Source organism: Geospiza fortis, unplaced genomic scaffold (genome assembly GCF_000277835.1).
Source record: "Geospiza fortis unplaced genomic scaffold, GeoFor_1.0 scaffold40, whole genome shotgun sequence".
Lineage (NCBI taxonomy): Eukaryota > Metazoa > Chordata > Aves > Passeriformes > Thraupidae > Geospiza > Geospiza fortis.
The window spans coordinates 14,170,908-14,194,553 of NW_005054297.1; the positions used below are offsets into that span (position 1 = coordinate 14,170,908).

Consider the following 23,646-nt stretch of genomic DNA (forward strand, 5'->3'; position numbering starts at 1 on the left):
CTGCTCCGCGCGCCATTTTCAAAGGATTTCAGGCGCTGGGACACCGCGGCCGCTCCGCGGCGGCCCCGCTTGCCGGAGCCTGCTTTTAGTGGTAAGTGTGGGGGAAAAGTGGCGTAAACCTGTTGGCAAAGCGACCGACCGCCCCTCTGTAGGTACGGATCGGGATTGCTGGAAGGTCTGCAAAGCTTGCAGTTTAGGGAGACGGGTGATGGCACGCTCATAATCGAAAGAGTTTTCTTGTGCTGTAGTGGGAACGTGCAGGGTGTGGTGACAGCCTGCCCAGGGAGGACGTGGGGTCTTCCTCTCTGGAGACATTCTAAACCCACCTGGACGCGTTCCTGTCACCTGCTCCGGGTGAGCCTGCCTGGCCGCATGATCTCCAGAGCTGCCTTCCAACCCTAACCATTCGGGCATTCCATTACGCTTTAGCAAAAAAATCTTTCTTCGGAACAAGTGGTGTCTTTCCTTTGGCATGGTGCTGAGACTTCCCAGCAAGCGTGTTGTATGAATGTCTTAGTCAGAAGTGAGTTCCCAGCGAATCCCCTTGGAAGCAGACTTCCTAAAGCTAGTGCTGGCTCTTGGGTGTATCTTCAGCATGATGCTGCAGCCGCTGCGTGTCACGGCACAGCCCTGAGTCGCCGCAGTAGTCAAATAGCAGGTCCACTGAGTGCCTTTGGTAACTGGGCAAACGGTAATGATATAAAAGGGACCAAAGATGATGTAAAAGGAACAAAAAGGAAAAAAGCCCTTTAACATGTAAGTTCTGTTGAATGAAAAATGCATTTTGGTATTTCCCAAAACTGAGACTGAAACCGCATTTCACGATTGTCTTTGATGTTAATGTTACAGACTCAGTTTAAAAAAAAAAGTTTCATAGCATATACATTTGTCCATAGTAATTTCTTTGTATTCAACTGTTAGCAATTTCTTTGCGTTCAACTGTAGTTTTGTTGTCCACATGGCTCAATGACTGCATTATTTCTTACATGGCCAAGATCCACCTTTGCTCTGCTTTTTTATTACATTTTCTGATTGATAACACAAATACTGCATCTGCAACAGTTCTGAACCTGTGCTCACCATCAATTTTGCTGCGTTGTTCTCTGAATAGGAGGACTTCAATCTGCTAATCTAATGCCTATAAACGTTGTTTCTTTCACACAATTTTATGCCAGTTGATTCTCTACTTAGCCCCTAGAGCAGCTGGACATAGGGTTCTGCTATTGCCCATCTTTCACATGAAGGTTCAATTTTAGACATTGGTGACTTAGAACAGTTGGGAACAGTTCTAGGTGCTACATATATTTATTACATAAATATTTATATCTTCAAAAGACTGCTCACAGCCATCCAGGCATGTCATAAAATGAAGCATGTGAATGTTGTCACTTTCAGGAGCCTTCATGAGCAAAGGGGGAACAAAAAATTAGGCTAATTGGCTCTGAATACTCTTCAGCAAGCAACTGAGATGTAATCATTTAAACATATTAATAAATCCTCTTTAGCAAATGGCTGATTTAAAGTACTAGAGATGTAATTTCTTAAACATTTCCTGTTTAAGAAATGGCTTAATAAAAGTACTGTACAATTTTCTCTTTTCTATTTTTCATCATAAATGGAAATGTGATTTTCTTCACAGCAGCACTAAATTGCAAGAAATATTTAGATGATAAATTATGTGAACTATTTATGGAGCTAATGTAGCCTGTCTCATGGGAAATACCAAAGCTGTTAAGAGTGTTTTCCAGTACTCTGCAAATTTACAGACACCTAGTAGGTGTGACATACCTTTCATCCAGGACTGGGTTGTGATTCACAAGGCCATTAAGCTTCTTTAAAGAAAAGTATATTCTGGATTGAATTGACTGAGTGCAAATAATGTAGAAAACTTGGATTTACAAAAAAGCTTCTTTAGAAGGTTGTTTACCAAATGTTTTTAAGAAAGCAGGCGTCTGTCAGAAATGGAGAAAAGAAGCTGGTGGTTAAAAGAGAGTGGAAAGTACTATATTGCAGTGAATGTGCAGATTGTCTGCTGCTTAAGACTGATCTGAAATAATGGGTTAAACAGCAAGGGACAAAATTTGTTCCTTATATAGACACGTTCAGTACAATTTCAAAGATTGCAGAAGAGTTTCACTGGACTGAGTAATAAAGTGGGAATTGAAGAATAGTGTTAATAAAGGCAAAGTGATACAATACATGCTGTGGTCTCTAGAATGGCAGTAACTTCTCAGAAAGATGTGTCACTGTGAGTGCATTTAATCTATGCTTTAGAGCAAACAAAGACCAAGTTCCCTGGTTTCTGCTGGGATAAAGTTAGTTTCCTTCCTAGTAGCTGGTGCAATGTTGTGTTTTGGATTCAGCATAAGAATAATGTTGATAACACTCTGGTGTTGTGGTTGTTGCTAAGTAGTGCTTGCTCCCAGCAGAGGACTTCTCAGTGCCAGTGAGGAGCTGCATGGAAAGCTGTGAGGGAACATAGCCAGTACAGGTGATCTGAGCTGGCCAAAGGGGTATTCCAAACCTTAAAAAAATAAACTGGGGAGTTACCCAGAGCGGGGCTGAGTGTGGTTCCGGGACACGCTGGGCATCAGTCAGCACGTGGTGAGCAATTGTATTGTGCATCTCTTGGTTTTATCAATCTCTCTTGCTTATTATTATTATCATTATCATTATCATTATCATTATCATTATCATTATTATTACTATAATATTACTTGTTTCAAGTATTAAACTGTTCCTATGGCAATCCACAAGTTTTGCCCATTTTTCCCCTGATTCCCCTCTCCACCCCTGTGAAAGTGGGGGGAGTAAGCAAGCCAGCTGTGTGCTGCCGGGTTGCAAGCTGGGGTTAAGCCATGACAAACACTGATCGGTAATGTGAAAGAGTGGGTTAAACAGCAGGGGACAAAATTTGCTCGTTATGTGGACATGCTAAGTGCAGTCCAAGGGTGTCAGAAGGATTTCACTGGACTGAGTAATGATGCCAGAGTTAAGGAGCAGTGTTAGTAAAGGCAGAGTGATACATGCTGTGGTCTCTAAAGTGGTAGCAACCACTCAGTGAGATGTGTCACAGTGAATGCATCTAATCGATGCTTTACAGTGATGAAAAAGGCAAATAGTAAGTTAGGAATCAATATGAATAGTGAAGGCTACAGCCAAGTATCTCTGGCTGCTCAGAGAAAGGTCTATCAGGTACTATTATAATTATTTCAGTCCAACTTGAAGCCCTTCAAGGCCCTGCATTATAGGCTTATATGAAAAAAATGTATGTAGGAGCAAGATTTGACTCATGTTTTTTAGGTGTTTGTGCTCTTGCTGTGGCAACTGTCAGGAGACACAGGGCATTGTGTCAGACAGGTCTTTGATTCAACTGAATCAGTGCATTTCATGAATTGGTTTTATATTTCCAGAAAAACAAAATTTTCCTCGTGTAGAAGTTACTAGATACTTTTTCATGTCATGGTAAGACTAGTGATAAGTTTAAGGTGTAAGATTCTAAGTTTAAGGTGTAAGATTTAAATCATGGTAGTCTGTAATGGCAGAGGTCTGGAATTACTGACAAATAATTTCTTTCCAGCAAAGGGTGTATGACAATTATTGTCTTTGAAGACTTTAATATCTATGTTAAGCTCTCTGAAATAACAACCCCAATTCTTGTATTCATTCCAGGATACCTCTTGGACCTATACTACAGCTATTCATTTCCTGGTCTTATTGGGGATCAGACGTGGCTCTAGGGAATATAAGATAATACCCTTTCTGGATTGATTCCAGTAGTAATAATGAGTTAAATTTAAAATTTCAGTTTTTAGGAAGGAGAGTGATTCAACCAGCAATTTGTCAGTACTTCCCAATATTGGATTATGTTTAGGTTACTATATCTTAAATGCCCATGCAGGGATTTAGTGTGATTATATATGTACTTGCTAGCCACAGTAACTAAAGTGCTAACATATGTCCATTTATTTTTCTTTGCAGTTACTTCCTGAACAAGCTCTGACACGGATTTGTTAATGATATTTCTTCTGAAAAATCTTTCTCAATTCAATTAGTAAAAAATCTTTGCTCTTTCTAAAACACAAGCTTTTAAACAAATCTGATGAACTATTTTGAGGTGATTTAATCTTTTTAACTGATACAAATCTTCTTAAGGAGAAGATGGGCTCAGGAGTTACCAGTTTTATTCTGTAGTAATATAAAATGTATTCCTGAGTCTCAGTCTAGAGACTGTAACACAATCACACTTCTCCTAAATTCAACGCAGAATCTTCAACTTTAATGTAGAAATACCAAGAACTTGTTACTTTAGTCTTTGGCTGTCAGAGGAGTATGAAGAGCATTTCCTACGCATCAGGACATTGACTTCCACTGGGTGCACTTGTGGAACCAGAGTGCACCGCCGCCTCCTTCAGCCACCCCAGCACAGTATGTGAGGGTTTGTTGGCAATGCCAATGCCATTGCTTAGTTAATGTCCCAACAACCCAAACCTCTTCAAGCAAGTATTTGTAGTAGTACCCAGAGCAGATGCCGTGCTTGTGAGACTGGTGATTCTCGTCTACAGAGCAGTACCCGGCAACCACAGGTCTGTTGCTAGACTTCTTTGTAGTGTTTTAATAAAATGAGATGAAATCTTAAATTTCCAGCATTAGAAATGAGAGAAACATGCACGTTTTCCTCACTTTATTAGTAGTAATTAATTTTATTTTCAAATATCTTCATGTATTTATTAAATATATTTTTAAAATCTGGAGGATTGTGATGATAGTTTGGGTGATCTCTGTATTCTGTTCCTTTTATATGAGACGCAAACACCACCACCTTGAATTGGTAGTTTGGCTGCTCAGGTCTTTGCAGCCAATAGGTTAATACTGAAACTTCTGAAGTAATGTGAGGGAAGATGTTTTAAAGAAATAACTACTTTTCAAAAATATTTCTAACTATTGAACAGATGTTTTTACAGATTAAGAAACATAAGCCTTAGTACTTGATTTGTCTTCTCATTCTATGTCTAAATTCAGAAGGACATAATGATGTAAAAATTCTTCTTCCCTCAGATGTACTTGGGAAAATCAAAATTATCATTTGGATTCAGACACAGTAATGCTGATTCAGACCCCTTTAGATTTGCTTAGTAATAAAAAGATAACTAATCAGTCAATTGAGAAAATCCCAGCTCTCTGATCCTTAAACTGTATTTTCCAGAAAATGATGCAAGTATGACTACAGTACACCAGTATTTTTTATCATTCCTATTTTCTGTCATAGAATGTAGATGTTGAAAGTTAATCTGTCTTTAACATTTTACATATTTTATGCAATTTTAGAAATGGTTGGCATAAGATATATTAAGTACTGGCTTGTAAACTTTGGAAGTAAGATTTATATATGAAAGAAAAATGTCTGAGTTTTTCAGAGTAGTCTGTCAATTTGTATTGTGTAAGATACAGTGATGACCAAAAATCAGAATATAATGAGAAAACTAACTGTCAAAGCAAATACTTATTTTTAAAGGAATATCTAAATATGTTTAAAACTTTTCAGTTGCAGTGATCCTCTTCTGAGTTACTTAAATTTTAAGGCCATGCTTATGCACTGTATTTCTTACAGAATAAAAAAGTTTTTTGCATTACTGTTTTCCTATATTTTTCCTTCTCTAATGGACAGATGCTGTAACCAACAATCTTTTGCAGGTGTCCTGTTTTTGTTGACTGTGACAAGAGCAGCTTTGGAGGTGTGTTTACAATGAGTGCAAATGCAGAGCGAAGGTTTGTTAATCTCAGGAAACGTCTGAATCAGCTGGGCTATCGGCACCCCCTGGGAGTGGACAGCTTACCTTTGGTGGAAAAGCTTTTCAGGTATTCAGAGGCGATTATTTTAAACAATAGTAATCATATAGTAGGTATTGTTTGATTTTTGACATGTAAGAAAGAAGGTTTAATATGAGGATTGTTTTCTAGCAGTGTTTTTTTAGAGCTAACATTAAGTTCCAGTGTCTGATGAAGTCAAATGGGTTTGCTTAAATTATGGGAACATCTTAAGATTTAATTTAATTCAGTAGAATTGCTTCTAAGGATCTATGGCATAGGAAAATTCAACTTTTCTAACCTAATAAGAGAGCCAAGAATTGTTGCTATTTGCTTAAAAGGACACACTCTCCTTGTCTGTTTTCTCACAAACCTGAAACCCTCTAACTTTATAGATTCCTACATCTCCTAACTGGTTGTATAAAAAATAATCCCTATTGCCTGTCCTGTGACTTAAAATAAAACATTCACATCTCCATTTATTATGACCTCATTTAGAGAATTTTAAATTTGTTGTCTCTGCCCTTTTTACAAGACACATAACAGAAAAAAAGGCAAAAATTTTCAGATTTCCTTCTTATTAGATCTGCTAATTTTTCTCTTTGACATTATTAAGAACACAGTAATTTCCATAGTAATCCAGTTACATTTGACCAAACACAGAAATGTAGCTTTTCTGGTTCTCTTGCTCTCTAGTATGTAATACAGATGGAAGAACATAGGTAGGCAAATATGGAGTCATCTGTCTTCAACATTAAGTCTCATTCATGCATCTGCCAGGTAGATTTACTCTCTCCATCACTAGCTTTGATACTTATCAGATGTAAACTCCTGATATACTTTGTAACTATTTTGTTTTCTTTTTTTGTTTTTGTCCTGTTCTTTCCTATTTACTGTTTTTTTTAAACAGATGGTTCCTATCTTTCAGTTTTTCTTACAGGACATGAATGTTTTGTTGCCTTTGTTTGAACTCATTTGTTCCCCCTCTTGGGGAAAGGGTTTTGTTTCTCAGGCCATAATAAACATTTGCATCTGCAGTGTGAAGGCTGGTAGCATTGCTAACACATCTGATGCTCCTCTATCCTAGTGACTTAGTTCATACAACTGAGAGCTTGCGCAAAGCAAAGTTTTCTTCTGGAAAAACTGAGAAAGAGTGCAGCAATTATGATACTATTTTGGAACCTTATAAAACAGAGAATGCTAGACTTACCAGGGAAAATAATGATCTACATTTAGAAATATTAAAACTGAAAGAGAAGTCTGATCGTCATGTTAAAGGTAATATACAAATGAAGATTTTATTACGTTAATCCTTCCATGCAAAAAAAAATTGTGGCTAAATCCTTCATCTGCAGATTCTTTTATCTGTGCTTTTAAGTGAGTGTGAGTGGTCATGGAGTTTGGTGCCTTTAATGAATTAAGGTTCATGCTCAGACATTTCTTTTGCAGTCAAAAAACTTTGGAAGTTCTGCAAATTTTTGTTTCAGTAAAATATGGGAATGTTAGAAGTCGTAATGTATACTTTTGTACCTTGAAATCGTGTTTTTTAATTGAAAATTAAATACTGCTGTTAAGTGGGCCTTTGTTCCACAGTGGGTGTTTATTTGTAAAACGTGTATAAATATATATTTTTGTGTGTTTGTTTGTAAAAGTATGCATATATGTATGTGTATTTGATAATTTTATACTAAAGAAAAAGAATATTGGATTTTCTTTATGCTTATTTTGGTGCTACTAGGAAAAATAATAGTTAATAAGAGAGATAATGCTGCTTTTCTCTCCCTTGAAGATTTGAAAGCTTGCTTAAGGAGGGTTGAACATGAAACAACTGACTTGAAATTTTTGAATAACCAGTATATGCATAAAATTAAAGTGCTGGAAAAAGAGACCAAAGCCAAGACTGAAAAAATTCAGCAGCTTCAGGAGAAGAATCTGCAAGCAGTGGTGCAAACACCTGGTGCGTGTAAATAATCACAGATATTTCAACTTTTTTCTGGGGTTTTTTGGATCTTCAGAACATAATATCTTTTCCTCTCATAACAGAAGTTACTGTAGTAAAATATCCAGTAGACTAACATCACCCTTTGAAACTCTGGGCTCTGAATTCTGTCATTTCTCTGTCTGAAGTTTCATTAGGTCATCACTTGTGTTAGGGACAGATTTGAATACAAACTTAGATTCAACTGGAGACTTCTAAGTAAAAATGTGACTAGAAAGCACTGTAAATCAACAGCTATTTCTTTTCTTGCTACACCTAATTAAGAGGCATATTGTTTGTCACTTGCATATTTTTGACAGATAATTGATGTGTAAGTGACAAATTCAGACTTTTGGAACCAAGATCTAAACATAGCAAGATGAAAATATGTCTACAAGTATTCCAAACCTCTATGAACATAAAATATTTAAAGGGTCTTTTGATAGCTTAAAATGTTCTAGATGTAACTTTCAGGTTAATGTCTTTCTCCAGGGTTTCCTTTTTCTTAATTTTTTTGAAGCTTAGGAATATAGATTATTTGGTGAAATTTTGAGACTGTCTTTTTTTTTCCAAGTCATTGAATTATATATGCATTTTTGGCATTTGGGAAAAATCAATAGCTAGGAAAAATTAAATTTCCTCTTTATTTTTGCATACCTTTTTGCACATCATGTCCTTTCTTTCAAAGATTACATGTTAGGCTTTTGTCTGTCCTTCTGCATACTTGCCCCTTGGTCACCAGTCTTCTAGGATTTTTCTATACTACATCATCCAATATTGCATGTTCCTATTTAAGCATATGATGAAGAGGAAATGTTCTTTCTGGAAAAAATACTGTGTTTTGCTTTTTTCTAAATATGTTATCATTCAAGCTAAGAGTATACTCTGCTTGATAAGCAGTAGGATATGATATTCACTGAAATGAACACAGAGTAGAAGGAATAAAAATATTACTAAATAATGCAAAAGTTAGTTCAGTCATAAAATTGTTCTTAAATATGAAAACCAAATGCCTTTTGTGATGTTTTGATTTAGCTGTTTTAGTAAGCTGAATCACTAACAGCTTCAACAAGTTTGAACTATAGAGTATTTGGGATCTTAAACAGTGGGGAAGATTACTTATAAAAGCTTTGTGTGTTTCCTTATTATAATAGTGAACTTTGGCAAAAGTGGTGCTAACCTGCAAGAATGGTATTGTCTAGAATATGTGAATTTTATCAGCTTATTGCAGAAGGATTATAATGGTGAAACGTGCATTTAGAAGCAGTGGGATAAGTAGGAGAATTAATTTTGTATTAAAGAAGACGACTCCCTTGCTTTAACTCCAAGTAAAGTGTCTCTGGTTTGGGCTTTCAGGTGGCAGGAGGAAGAGCATTCCCTTCAGGCGGCAGCGCATGCAGATAGAGCAGCTCGTGCCCCCATCAGGTGTCAGTGCCTACCCAGTGCCTCAGCCAGAGGACCCTTATGTTGCAGACCTGCTCCAGGTGGCTGATAATCGGTGAGCCAGAGAGCTTTTTAGCTTTGGAGTGTAGGAGTGTCTTTGATTCTAACTGTCCTACTCCTTTTGATTGATAAGTTAAATTAATCTTCCCCCACTTGAGTCTGTCACTGATGGCAATAGTTGGTAGATGGTCTCCCTGTCTTTATCTTGACCCTTGAGCTTTTTCTTCTTTTCTTTCCCATCCTGTTGAGGAAAGGAAGTAAGAGAGTATCTGTGTGGGGGACTGGCAGTCAGTTACAGTCAACCTGCTACAATATCGCAAAGAACAGCTTCTGCATTAATATTTTGCATGAGCCAAACTATTTCTCTGTGAAATATTTGGGTTCCGGAGCAGTGAGAAAATGCTGGTATTGAATTGTGTGCATAGAGTTCTTTCATGAATTCACATAAAAAATGCAGTGCTACATTTCAGAATTCAAGAACTGCAGTCAGAAGTAACAGAGCTACAGGAAAAACTGGAGACATCTGAAAGTGGAATGAAAAATTATAGCAAACAGGTATATCATCAGTAGTAGTGGTATTATTGTTTTATTATTAATGTTAATATTATTATTCTTTGGGTGTCATAGCCATGGTAATGGCCTTGGTGTCTTAAAAACCTCCTTGGAAAGGCATTGTAGGGCTTGTAAAATATAATTATTTGAACTTGCCTATGTCGAGTAGTTTTCCTCCTCTGCCTTTGGAGACAGCAGCAATGACAAAATACTTGCCCAGTGGTTTTGCTGATAAATTTTGGCTTTTGAATTTACATTAAATAATCTAAACTTGATGATCAGAAGTAGAATTTGTCTGCATTTTTTAGTGCATGTTAACTTGTCCAAAATAGCAATTTGATCTATATATATCTTACGATAATTTTTTCACTGCTTGGACTGGTTATATTTCTTAAATTTTTATGAACAACAGATTTTATAAGGTTTTAATGAGAGTGAATTGATAAGATATGTACAATCTTTAAGTAATGGAATTACGTCAAATGTTCATAGGTTACATCTTTCAAAATTTAGGGATTGGTGGATGCTGTTGTCTTTCTTTTTTCTTTCCTCTTCCAATATTTCGTTTTTTGCAGTGACTGGAATAGTCACTGAATTAGCTTACTTAGAAGTTTTTTCCCTAACTTTAGGCGGTAGTCTGAGTTAAGTTGTAGCATTTGTTAACTTCACTTCAAATTAAAATTGTTTGGTTTTCTTCAAGAATATAATCTTGCAGGAACTGTTTCAGTTTCTCCTTACAAACTGTGTTTGATTAATTTATTTCTCTTTCAAAGATGCAATTTTTTCAGAAGAACCAAAAATCTAAAAAACAACAAAAAATACAAGATAGAAATTGCATTTTTAGTTGTGTACCTTTTACCAAATGTTATGTGTGTGCTTATTTAAATGAAGGGTCTATTAATGGTGTATAAGGATACTGGAGCTTTTGTTTTCTCCCTCAAAGGTGGAGATAAGAGACAAAGAAATCGAGCGCTTGATGCTGGCATTGGATGGTGGGCGTTCTCATGAGGTTCTCTCTCTGGAATCGAGAACTAAAAGTAATGAGAAGCTTATTTCCCACTTGAATATACAGGTAATTAATTTATTACAGTTGTTTAGTCAAACTTAAAAATATAGCCATCTAAAAAAAACCCACAAAACTTCTAGCTCTTCAAAAAACCACTATAGATATAAAATCAATCTATGGAACTTGCCTTTCTTTTTTTGATGGCAGGGTTTCTTGACTAAAGAAATTTCATTTCCTGTTTTAAAAGTCTGTCAGAAAGGTTTTGTTAAAGAATTCAATGAACTCGCATCTGTACATAGTATGTTAATCTGAAAGTATTCAGCAAATTTTTGTATGACACACTGTTTTCAGCAAGTCTGAAAATCCTTTTATTTAGTTAGAAAGTTATTGCATACATGCTATTTATGCTTTAACATTGGTATATGTAATTATGATAAGGAGTGACACTGTAGATATTCTCATGAGAGAGTGGGGAATCTTCCTCATGGATTTCAAATGGTCCCCACTTTCACTCTAACACAAACTTGTGAGGAATGGATAAGCTTAAGATAAAGGTGTTTGTGTTTACTGTGCGTATTAGCATGCATTTAGTAGTGGTCTCTGAATGAGAATTTAAAGATGGGCTGGAGTACAAATCGCATAAAGCCCATCTCTGGATCTGTACCATCAATTCTCAGGTTTTTCTCACATGAGTTAGATTTTTCTGTACTGATTGTGCATGATGTACAGTGGCACATTGAAGAGTTCATTAGCTTAGGTTCAGTGCTGCAGAAATATGAAATGAGTTATGACTTGGAAGCAGGACAGCTGTGCTCAGTGGTCCTGAGTTGTAAATCGTGATGAATACAAATTGATTGTACAGGGAGTGAGCCCAGAGCTGCATGAAGCTGGTTTTGCACCATCAAGACTATTTGCTCAGGCTTGGTCCCAATATACCACTTTTATTTGACAAGAAATACATGGTTGTCTTTGGATAGCAGTATTCATGACTGTGAGAGGGCTCATAGCATTGTGTTTCTTTTTCAGGTTGATAAGCATTAAGTTCTAAAAATAGAAAACCTTGCCATTTTTAGCATGATACCACTTTTATACTTTGGATATAGAGATACTGTATTTCAGAAGATTGGGAAGAACTTTTGCTACCTAACTTAAGAATGCATATTAATATTTTAATGAAAAATAATGCATATTAATATTTTAATAAAAAATGTCTTTCAGGTTGATTATCTCCAGAAAAAAAACAAAGAACTTGAAAATCACATTCAAGATCTCTTGGACACTAAACAAAATGTGACTAGTGAGGTAGTGGATTTAAGCAATAAAAATCAAGAACTGTGTCAAGAACTGAATGAAATAGATCACTTGGCACAGCAGTTGGAAAGACACAAAGAAATAGTGCTTGAGACTGCAGATAAGGAAATAGGAGAAGCAAAGGTAATCACTAACGTGTCACAGAGTGAAGGATCTGCTGCATTTTACTTAGTTTTATATTTTCTAATTGCAATGAAAGGCTTTTTGGCTTCTGAAAAGAAGATTAAAATGATTTTTTCCAGTTTTCTTAACATTTCATGGAATTTCTCACTTAAAGTGGATTAATCACAACTATTTTGTCTCTTTACTGTATTAAGTTGAGATGATTTTAGTTAAGGGACAATAATTTTCCTTTTATTAGCTTAGAGTGAAATAAAATGCTGAGGTACTTAAAGCTATTGCTAAGTAATGCATATTTGCAACAGCAGTACATGTATTTGGAGGGGTTTTTTCCTATGAGGGGTCATGCAGTGATTCATTTAATCACTGTGCTCCAAAAGAGCCTGGGTGTTTATACCACAAATTTTTTGTGCTTTCACTTCATAGGAGCTTTACCACTTAATTACAAGGAACTAACTATACTTCATTTCTTACCAAAATAGCTGTTTCCTTATTTTTTTGTAACAAAGGGATTTTTGCCATTTTGAATATGTAACTCTTAACATATAGGTTAATTTTGGTTGATAGAAAGAAATTGAAAGAAAAGTCAGTGAAATACAGGATCTACAAGAAACAGTTACAAGGCTTAAATCAGTAAGTAAAAATATTTTCAGTTCTTGTTTGTACCTGTTTTGTCATGCTGTCACCTACCTAATTGTTTCATTTATTATAAAAGAAATCAATTTAGCAATTAGCAAGAGAACTTCTTTAGTACTCTGAACCTTTGATGTAAAAATTACTAATGAATAAATGAAAGAGCTAGAGAAGCTACATCATATTATTGCAAAAATAAATTGAAAGAAATCTCTATAGACAGTATGGTTGACTATGTCCTTATTGTACATTTCCTTATATCTGCTATCTGAAGTCATAATTTCCTGGTGACATAATCATTTTTGCCACCAGTGAGTTATAACATCCTAGAGGATTTTCATTGTTTTGAAGCTGCTTTGTCTTTTAATTGGGATGTGAAAAATTATCCGATACTTGGCTCACTCAGAAAGAAAGCATAGGGCCCAGACGGAAAACATCATTATTATCAATTCTTTGAAGACCAAACACTTTCTAGCATATATGGCAACTTGTGTATTAGCTGAGTACAGTGTTTTGTTTTAGTCTATCTAGGGAACTTGCAAATACAAAAATACTTAATTTTTAGGACATCAGATTATAGGAAAGGCATGTCAAATGGCATTTGATTGGCTTCAGAGTTACATTGACTGAAATGCTGTATTGTAATGCACTTTAACACCAACACTATTACCAAAGGCACTTAAATTATTTCTTGCTTTAGTCGTTAATTTTTTTTCCATGTTTGTATCCCACTATCCTACTGGTTGGTTTGCTTTTCTTGTTACTGCTTGCAAACCATGTGAAAAGTAATGCTTACTTAAACTTAATAAAACAAATACAATGATGGCCTGCAACAAATCTTAAAGCATAAAGCATCCAGGTCAACCAGAAGTAAACAGTGTTGTATATTAAAAGTTTATCAAAATGTTATTTTTTTCCCCCCAAATGTCTCTATTGGGACCTCTAATTTTTATAATAATACTTGTTGCTTCAGGAGTTGTGCTCATGTCATAAGGAGAATGAGAGACTGAATGAAGAACTCTTGGGGAAAAAAGATGAAAAAGGGCGTCTTGAGCTGTTGTTAAACCAGCTTCAACAAGAGAAGCAAAGGCTGACTGAAAAAACAGAGAATTTAGAAAGAAAAGGTAAATAATCAAATGTAGATTCTTGGAAACTACCTTTCTGTAATTTTTGAAATAGAATACCTACCTAGTTAACATACAGTTAATAGTACTAAAAGACCTTTAAGATACATATAAATTGAAAGAAGACCGTAGGTCTCCAGTCATAGTTGAAGTGAAAACTTGTCATAGAAAGATGTTTTCATTCTGTATGTGAGAACTGAAAGTTGAGCTTTTTAATGTGATCCCACAGGACATCCTTATCCTAATTCTGTGGCAGTTTCATACAAAGTAATTTCCCAAACTCTTCAGACTCCATTTCTTGTGAGATTTATCCATCTAGGTTTTGAAAACCTCCAGGGATGAAGATTCCACACAATCTCTATAATGTTCTTCAGTTGTCAGAGTAAAATATTTGTCCCTGTATTACAATTGTTTGTAATTGCTTGCAGCAATTAATTGCCACTGTTCCTTATTTACCTACTATGTACCTGTGAAGAAACTGGCTCCACATTATCTGTAAGTCCCTCGTTGCACTGTCAGTTTGCCCTTGGCTCTCCAGCACTTCTCCAGGCTGAATAAACCCAGTTCCCTCAGCTATTCTCCATAGAGCAAGCATTCTGCTGCCTGACCAGCTTGCAGGGCTTGCCTTGGATTTAATTTATCTACATCTTTCTTGTTGCAGAAGGGGCAAGCCTTAAAACAGTAATTTAAGTGCAGTCTCATGGGTGCTAAATAAAGGAGAATAATCACATCCCTCTGTCGATAGAGCTCAAGGTGCTGTGAGGCCTCTGATGGTTTTATGCTACTCACTTGTGTTTAGCCTTCTTTAGCCTTTAGAACTCTTATATCCTCCAGTGTCTTTGAGGAAATTCATGACTTCCCTATTGAGTTGGTTTTCTTTCTTCTTTATTATTTTTTCCTTCCAGAACGAGAACTTGTCCTAGAAATTGAAAGAATGAGATTGGACTTTGGTATTGCCCTAGGCGACAAATCCCCATCTCGTCTGGATGCATTTGTAAAGACCTTAGAAGATGACAGAGACTACTATAAGCGAGAATTAGACTATCTTCAGAAAATGGTAAAACTGAGGCCTAGCCCAAGCCGCAGGACTGCAGAGAAGGTAAAGTTCTTGCTGTCAAGATAAGGGAAAAAAATACTGTACAAATAATTAAGAAGCCATCAAATATATTTTCAAATTCAGTGGCATTAAATGACCAATAGTTCTCTAAATTACATTCTTGATGCAAAAAATTAACTGAGAGAAACTCCAATTAACTTGCCTTTTTCTTTCCTTGTCACATTGACAAGGAAAGAAAATGACATTGCTGTCATTTTACGTAACACTGATTACTTATGAGTTTATTGAAATAAATAGAACTAGATAATAATCAGAAAAAGGCTGAAATCTTATGGCTAGATCCTTTGCTTTTTCCTTTTAACAGCTGATTCTTGATGCTTAGATTACACCACCAGTGCCAGGCTTTTTCTTGTGATTAAAATTATTTTGAATATATTTTTTATGTATTGCTAATAGGAAGAGTTCTTTTCTGGTATTAATTTTTCAGACAATTTAATTAGCAAATTTTAACATAAATTTATTGTTTACTTTTCAGAGCGAAGAGCTTAAATCAATCACCAGAGAAAGAGATGAGCTGCGGTCTGTGTTAGACAGATTTGAAAAGCACATGATAGAAATTCAGTCCAATGTCAAATTATTGACTGCAGAAAGAGACAGATTAAAAGTTCTTTATGAGCAGGTAAGATGAAATTGTTTATAGTTAACATTTAAATAACCAATTAACATTTCTTGTACTGTTGGTTATTTAAAATTAAAAACCCAGTAGAACACAACCATGGCTAATAAAATACATACCTATTTTGATTATTTGTTAATAAATTATGTATTCTGGTCAGTTTATTAACTTGAAAGCTATTAAAAGGTATTGCACTGGCATTTTTAAATGATAAACATCAGGAAAAAATCAGTAGAATGCATGAGGAGGTTGTGTAAAGATACAGCAAGGGAGCAAGAAAGGAGTAGTTAACTGATAAGAGAACAGTGAAGTTAGGCTATACTTGGGACAGTAAAAGAAAATAATGATGATTATTTTGACTATAGTGTAAATTGTCATGCCACTGAGTGATTTAGGGAATATATTTTAGTTATCTAGGAAAAAATAAGACTATTCTGTAATTACAGCATTTTGTTAGTGTGTACACTATATTGCAGTCCATGTATGCTAACAAACTATAATCTTTTAAAGTCTCAGAGTGAATTGAACAGGATGAGAAGAGAAGCAAAACACAGTTTTGTTTCTCAAAGTCACATAGAAGAAGAAAGAGACATTGCGCTGACTGACTTTAGAATACTAATGACAGAAAAAGAAAGTCTTGGAGAAAAATTAAAGGTGAGCTTTATAGCTTCATTGCTTACATTGAGGTGGCATATAGGGAAGGGTTATGCAATAATGCTGTGTTTGTGTTTGGCTATCAGTTCCCCTTTTCAATAACTTTGGATTTTAAACTCACTTGAGAGCTCAATGAATTTATATTATTATAAAATATCTATTATTGATATTGTTACTGTTCTTGTTATGAATTACCAAATTTTCCTGTAAACACAGTCCCAAGCAGGGGTAGAGGAACATTTAAGGGCAAACATGTCATCATCACCTTGTGTGGGAGACCTAGATATGGAGGCCCAGCCACAGAATGCTTCTTGCATATGCACCACTTTGAAGATGTTTGGGCGTCATTGTTGTGGAAGAAATCATGCACTTCACTCACAAGAGAGAAGCAACAATGTATTTTATTCACTTAAGGTAGTGAGTTTGAAAAATTCAATGGTAGATACAATGGTGGTTTAACAAGGTTTGATGGTAAGGTACATTTGAGTATTTGCTGCATAGAGGCCTAGGTCAGACAAAACTGTCAGGGAGACGTTCTCATTGAGTCTTTTGGTTCTTAAGGGTCTTCTTGCCTTCCAGACTTCTCAGAGGAGTGGCTGGATCCTTATTTGGTCAATAGTTTCTGTCTAAAGGATTATAGCAACCAATCCTTTATATCACTAACATTTCAGTGCTCTCATTCCCAGCTCATTAGCTGAGCATGAGATGCAATAAGGATTCTCTCTGCTTCAACAAGTATCCTTCAGAAGCTTCCCAGCTCAAAGGGAATGGTGTGCAGCCTGCTGCCATGCAGGAGAGCTCAATGGGCTGTGGGCCATGCTCTGTTCTCTAAGATGATTGACTTCTATTTGCATACCTGCAGTATTTCAGTAGCCACATGCTCAACTAGCCCTCAGCTGCTGCCATGCAAGACTTACAGCCCTTAGCTATGTGCTGTTAGCTCTCATCCCACAGTCCTCCTTAAGCTGGATGCAGCTATCAGGAGGGCCACTGGTGTTTACCAAAAAAAAAAAAGAGGGTGGGGTGGAGCACACTATCACAGTGACATATGGTTCTTATCCTACAAATTGGGGATTATATGGGCTTTTTCATTTTTGCTGATCTTTAGTTACTGTTGCATTTTTTAACAGAGTATCATAACTGAGCCATGAAACATAAATTCAATCGAAGTTTCAGTGTTTTTGACCTTTAAAAAAATGTTTATTAATGCAGTGATTTTGCTGTTGCTATGATCTTGACAGGCAGCCTAGCAATGTGGTGGAATCACCAACCCTGCAAATGTTCAAAAAGCATGTGGATAAGGCACATAGGGATGTAGTTTAGTGTTGAATATGGCAGTGCTGGGTTAATAGTTGGACTTAATGTCTTAGAGGTCTTTTCCAACTTAAATGATTCTATGGTTCTATGACCATGTGATGTCTGATATTAATGTGCATTAATGGTTGCAGTCAAGAGCCTATGATTTCAGGGGATTTGTTTCCCTGCCTTTTGTATTGGTCATTAATATAGTTTTAAAACTTTTTGAAAGTCATTTTAATGGACTTATTCCAGGACAACATATGTCAGTAGTGATTGTATGATGAATGCATCCATGGTTTGATTTTACTACCACAAAAATAAAGACCTGTTGTGTATCTGAATTCAGTGGCAGTAAGTCTGATCTCTTTGCTTAAAGCATGTGCATGCAGCAGTAGAGATGTGCTTCCAGCTCCATCCTTTCTTCTAATCAGTGACTACCAATCTTTTATATGTGTGCCACTTGGAAATACCTTTACAAACACACTAATCCAAGGCATTTCTAGAAAGTGTGAGAGTTTGTTTCACTGCAGTTGTGCACAGAAGTCAGGGAAAAGGTAAATAATCTTTAAAGGTTTCTTTATAGATATAGGGAAAGGCCAGTTAGCTTTGTAGTGTGCCTTACATGTTGTAATTAAGAATATTTGAATAAATTTATTTAAAATGTCTTAGGGCACTAAGTTATACATGCATGCATCCTGATGTGGCTCAGTAAACTCTACAACAACTTACAATTATTACTTTGGTTGGGACCAAATATAAATATGCTATTTTAAAAAATCTAAACCAATAATCAAACCCAAAATCAGTGTTGTTATATTAAACTACAGTAATGTATTTTCAGCTAATATTCTATAGTTTTACAGAGGGAGCTTTGCATTTGATCATTCATCTATGAATGTAAAGCAGTATTTTCTGAAACATGAAGCTTAAATTTCTCCGATTAAATCTAAAAATGTCTGTCTTTTTACATGTAATTTTATATTTCTCAGATGCATCAAGAAGCAGCATACCATGAAAAATCAAAGCTGCAGCATGATATTTCAGAATTGGAGAATAATATTCAAGGAGTAAGTGCTTTTTTAGGAAGTAAGCTTTTATTATTTCTAAAATAGGATAGACTGTTCCAGAAATTAATTTTAATATCTGTTTTCAACTTAAATTTATTTAAAAGCCAAGTTGTGGTAGCTTTCTGCAATACTAACCTTTGGTTATTTATTTTAAATTGCAGCTTCAGATTGAAAAGTGTGAACTAAGGACTACAGTCTCTATCCTGAAAGAAAGAATAAACTATTTGGAAAATGAATTAAATCTGAAGTCAAGTAAACTTGCCCAGACTTCTGAGGATTCTTCTCAATTTAAAGCTGAGATTTGCTCACTTCAGTAAGTCTGATACAAAATGTGGTGATCTTTTACAGACGCTAGAATAATTCTGTTTATTCTGTGACTGTATAGGAGAGTTGAGTTCCTGGGAAAGACTATAATTATAAATATTTTAATAATCACTTGGTACAGCTTGTATGTTAAAGAAAAGTTGTGTAAGTAAGGAAAGTGCTGTAGTAGCTCTTCACAGCAAGCTTCTCCTGGACTTACTTGATGACCAAATATACTGATAATTTTTATTAGAATTCATTCTAGAATTGTTTCCTCCAATAACCATATTTTCTGCTTATGAGTGTAGGAGAACTGAAAGTTTCTAAAGGGATTCCCAAGCTCTGTTAAAAAGAAGACAGATGCCTTTGCAAACTGCAGCAGTAGGACCTACAGTTTTGAGAACTGGTATCTTATGATCCATAGACACAGTCTGTGGGGATTTGACCAGCTTGCTTAGAACTGGAGGATTCAAGTATCTTCATGTATTTGTAAGGCCTATTTAAACTTGCAGGATCACTGTGCTTTTTTAAACTTACTTTAGTAAAGACATCCCATCAGGTGTCTAAATGTCATAGAACAAGAAAAAGGCTTAGAGAAAGTGAAAACAGGATTGAACAGCATTTGAAAACAGAGGTGGAAATGAGAGCTGTTGATGTAATAGGTCATTACAGGATGGGTGATGCTGTCGATGATATTTTTTGGATATTTTACAAGGAAAACCAGTGTCTGTGTGGTATCCCCCGTCTCCCACCTGAGCAGTACCACACTGCACCCTGTAACAGCACAGCACCTGGGGGATTACTGGGAAGAACTGAAGCTGAGCAGCAGGCCTTGCAGTTCATCTAATGCTCCCAATTGCACAAAGAGGACAATCATAAATATTAAAAAGTCTTATTAGGTTCCTATAATTTCAGTGTAAAGCATTGATATTGCTAAAAGAAGACGATGAGGAGTAGGGCTACATTTATTTTAGCATTTGATTTTATTTTGTGGATGGTGGAAATGCTGTGTTTGCCCCCTTGTCCTTTCTTTTTCCCCTCTCAGGTTTCACTTTGAAGTGGATGAAAGCAATCTTTATAAAGAGACATGCTGTATTCTGCATTAGTGAGGCTTTTTAAGAATGAAAAGCTTCTCTACCTTTTGTGAGATCCCACTTGACAGGGATTTTTTCTTTACCTGTTTCATAAGTAATCCATTTAGTAACTTGGGAATTTTGGTGTTTTTTTTTTTCCCTAAGTCACTTTGGTATTTCTTTCCAAGAAAAACAACTGTGTAGGTAGATGATTTCAAATATCTTTCAGGCACTTTATTTTTTAAATGCAGGATCAGAACTGTAGCTGTCTATTTGGTTGTTTCTTAAAATGTGGTGGGGCTGATAATCACTGCTATGAGCTCTGTATAAAAAACTTTATAAAGCAAGAGTCAAAAGATACAAGTAGCATTATCCAGAGGAGAAGAATGTTTGTGGCTAAGGTGGTTGCCTCATCAAGGTTCCATTACTCCATTTTGCATTGATGTTGAGGTGGACTTGAGGCAGAAGTCCAAGTGGTGTTGGCCTCAGCAATCCTAAAGTCCTCCCTCTCCTCAAGGGAGAGGATGGTTAGTATGGCACAACCCCGCGCTGCTGGTTGGTGATACAGCCCTGTCAGGAGGTTATGCTGGAACTGTTCCAGCACTTGAAGCAGCTTAAGAGCAGAAATTGAAGACCCAGAATAAGTTCTGGGTCTTCAAGCTTCGTTTAACTGTATACTCATTTTTCAGGCTCTTAAATGACCAGCAGCAGAAGTCTGTTGAAGATTTACAGCACAGATTGTCCCTCAAAAAGGATGAACTACTGGCAGCTCAAGATGAAATTATAAAACTGAAAGAGATAATAGGTAATCTATAACTATTGTTGTGCTTATTTCCTGCTTTTAAAATAGAAAACACTTACTCTTTTGTTTTTAGATAGGTTAAACCAGAGGAGCACTTCACAGGAAGAAGCAGTCAGTGTGCTGAGAAGTACCATTAGTGTTTTGGACAAAGAAAAGGACAGTCTTCAAGAAACCGTAGATGAAAAAACAGAAAGAATTGCATGCTTAGATGACAACTTAGCGAACAGGGTATGTCCAGTAAAAGTGCTACTTTGCATTCCCCCTGGGGATTTTTAAAGCAGTTATGTTTTAGGGAGATGTTTTGCCTTGATGACAAAGTCTGTGCAGAGCACATAAACACTGTGCTTGGACCCAGTGCAGAGTCATTTGCCAACTCAATAGAACTTTAATTATGAATGTTACTGTATTCCCTAAATACTCCAAGAAAATAAAGAAGCATTTGTTTGCATTTTGCACATGGAGGTATTTATTACAATATAAAGTACTAGCCTGAGATGACAAAATCTATAGCTGACTTCCATCTGTTTCAATGACAAAACAGTCCTTTCTCAGTAAAGAAAAGAAACTTGAAAATTACTTACTGATGAAGAACTAAAATAAAGGTTTACATTAAAAGTTATTTAATGAAGTGTCCTCTTATGTTGCAGCATAATAATACCTAATAAAACTTTTAATTTTTTTTCATAGGAAAAAACAATCGCTCATTTACGTTTAACTCTCTCTGAGCTGGAGTCCTCAACAGAGTAAGTAAAGAGTAGGATGCCTTCTTTGGAGGTTTTGTTTTATGTAGTAGTTTCAAAGTGAAAGTAGATGGCTATTTTAGTTATTTTGATGATATTAAGTTAATTCCATTAAGTCAAGTAGAGGAGTGTACTGTGTTGATAAAGATGTACTCAACTTTGGAAGGCACTTCCTCTGCAATTGTATTGCAGGCTGACAAGAAACTGTTACAGTGGTCATTAACAATTGCTTGTCTGTATAAATTTCCCTAAACTGGTAAGGTTTCCTAACTCTTGGTCAAGAAGTAGTTTTCTAGCATTCCACTAGGTATTACATTGACCTGGGTAAGATTCAGAGCTGAATTCTTAATGATTAGCAATCTAATTCTTCTAGCTTAAGATACCAGTACAGTCTTAGTTAAAATGTATTTATGTAGTTTTTAGCTGGGCTTCCTGTGATCTTTCATTCTTTCCTCTTTTTAAGCGTGACTTTTTAAACTATAGCGTCTTAAAAGCAGAAGTTTAAACACCAATATTTACATATTTGAAGACCAGTATAACTGAATATTTGCTACATTGATGCATGAACTATATGTGACAAAAAAAAAGATGCAAAAGTTCACTTAAGTTTACGGATATTTATACTTCTAATTTTTTTTAGTCTTTTCATTACTGTTGATAATTGTCCTTCAAGTATAAATTACTTGTTTTCTTCCTTTATGGCTTATAAAATACGCAATTACCATAATCACTACCAAACACAGATAAACATAGGTATCTGTAATTGCTCTTTGTCTAATAAGTTATATCTTACCAAATGCATGTTCAAAACTGAAGATCAAATCCATCTTATTTCTGCATATTGACATTTTCCATACTTAGTTTACATTATATTTAGACTCAGTTTGTCATTATTCAGAGAGCAAGGATTTTATCTGATTATTTTCAGCAGTATGTGGTATAGTAGAAGAAGGGACAGCTTTAATAATGTTTTCACTTGATAGCCAGATGCAGGACAGGCTGAGCAACAGAGACCGTGAGATAGCCAGCTTGCATCACCAGCTTGACACATCCCAGCTAGAGCTTGCAGAAATGGGAAGAGTGAAGGAAATGGCTCTGAAGGAAAACAGGCGACTGCAAGATGACCTGGCTACAATGGCCAGAGAAAACCAGGTATGAAGACAGTATGTGATACTGATGTACTAAATCATTTATTGCTTGCTTGCATCAAAACTGCTACATCCTCACTTTTGATTGAGGTGTTTAATTTTGGTATTTCTTGAGCCCTGGGGTATTGAAAATCACTGGGCAGAAATTGTAAAAGCAATACTTGAGATACTTAAGTGTAGTCAATGTAGTGAGAGAGAAATGGGCAAGCTTTCAGTTTGGTAACCCTTCCTCAGATTAAAAAAGAAATCTAAATAAAATAAATCTGGAACTTTATTGTTTATAATATAATAAAATTATGTGAATTGGTTATATCACTTGGCAATCGGTATTTAATTAATAAAGATTGGGTTTTATTACCTGCAAAAGTGATTATTGAGAGAGAGAAAGAAACTCCAAAAGCAGACATCAGATTATCAGGTGAAAGTGAGAGGGAGAGGTAGGGGATTGGTAGCACATCTGAATTTGTTCTGGTGCAGTGATTCATTAATTTCATCCATCTAGTTTCCATGAAGCATTGGATTTATTGAGTCAGGTATGCCATATTTTGGATTAGGGTGTTTTGGAGATCAGGGTGTTGGAGGAATAATGAGTTGGTTTTGTGCAGCAGCTTGTTACTGCTGACTAAAAGCCTCCCAAGTCCAGCTGCATGACACGGACAATATATAACCAAAATGTTCAGTGTTTTATAGGGTAAGTAACATCTTTTATTGGGCTGAGCATTAGAAAGTCTGTGTAGAGGGTATGTGAGAGTTATCTTAAGTGTGAACCTGGAATTTTGTTGCAACTCATTACATACAACTTGTATAGTAAATACAACTATTGCAGTGAGATTCAAATAAGAATTTAAAATT

The 23,646-nt window shown here is 35.8% G+C and overlaps 1 protein-coding gene across 1 annotated transcript in view; it reads left to right on the forward strand.

The window, feature by feature from the left end:
- CEP135 (centrosomal protein 135) overlaps positions 1-23,646 on the forward strand; it is a 35,949-nt gene continuing 12,303 nt past the window's right edge. The window contains exons 1-20 of the mRNA XM_031066610.1: positions 1-91; positions 3,982-4,586; positions 5,695-5,859; positions 6,896-7,086; positions 7,598-7,765; positions 9,143-9,284; positions 9,700-9,784; positions 10,725-10,853; positions 12,006-12,221; positions 12,786-12,851; positions 13,825-13,975; positions 14,881-15,074; positions 15,568-15,711; positions 16,219-16,362; positions 18,651-18,728; positions 18,890-19,041; positions 20,794-20,909; positions 20,980-21,134; positions 21,594-21,649; positions 22,630-22,798. Coding sequence (XP_030922470.1) covers positions 5,747-5,859; positions 6,896-7,086; positions 7,598-7,765; positions 9,143-9,284; positions 9,700-9,784; positions 10,725-10,853; positions 12,006-12,221; positions 12,786-12,851; positions 13,825-13,975; positions 14,881-15,074; positions 15,568-15,711; positions 16,219-16,362; positions 18,651-18,728; positions 18,890-19,041; positions 20,794-20,909; positions 20,980-21,134; positions 21,594-21,649; positions 22,630-22,798 — 2,469 coding nt within the window. The 5' untranslated portion in view covers positions 1-91; positions 3,982-4,586; positions 5,695-5,746. The remainder of the gene's footprint in view (positions 92-3,981; positions 4,587-5,694; positions 5,860-6,895; positions 7,087-7,597; positions 7,766-9,142; positions 9,285-9,699; positions 9,785-10,724; positions 10,854-12,005; positions 12,222-12,785; positions 12,852-13,824; positions 13,976-14,880; positions 15,075-15,567; positions 15,712-16,218; positions 16,363-18,650; positions 18,729-18,889; positions 19,042-20,793; positions 20,910-20,979; positions 21,135-21,593; positions 21,650-22,629; positions 22,799-23,646) is intronic.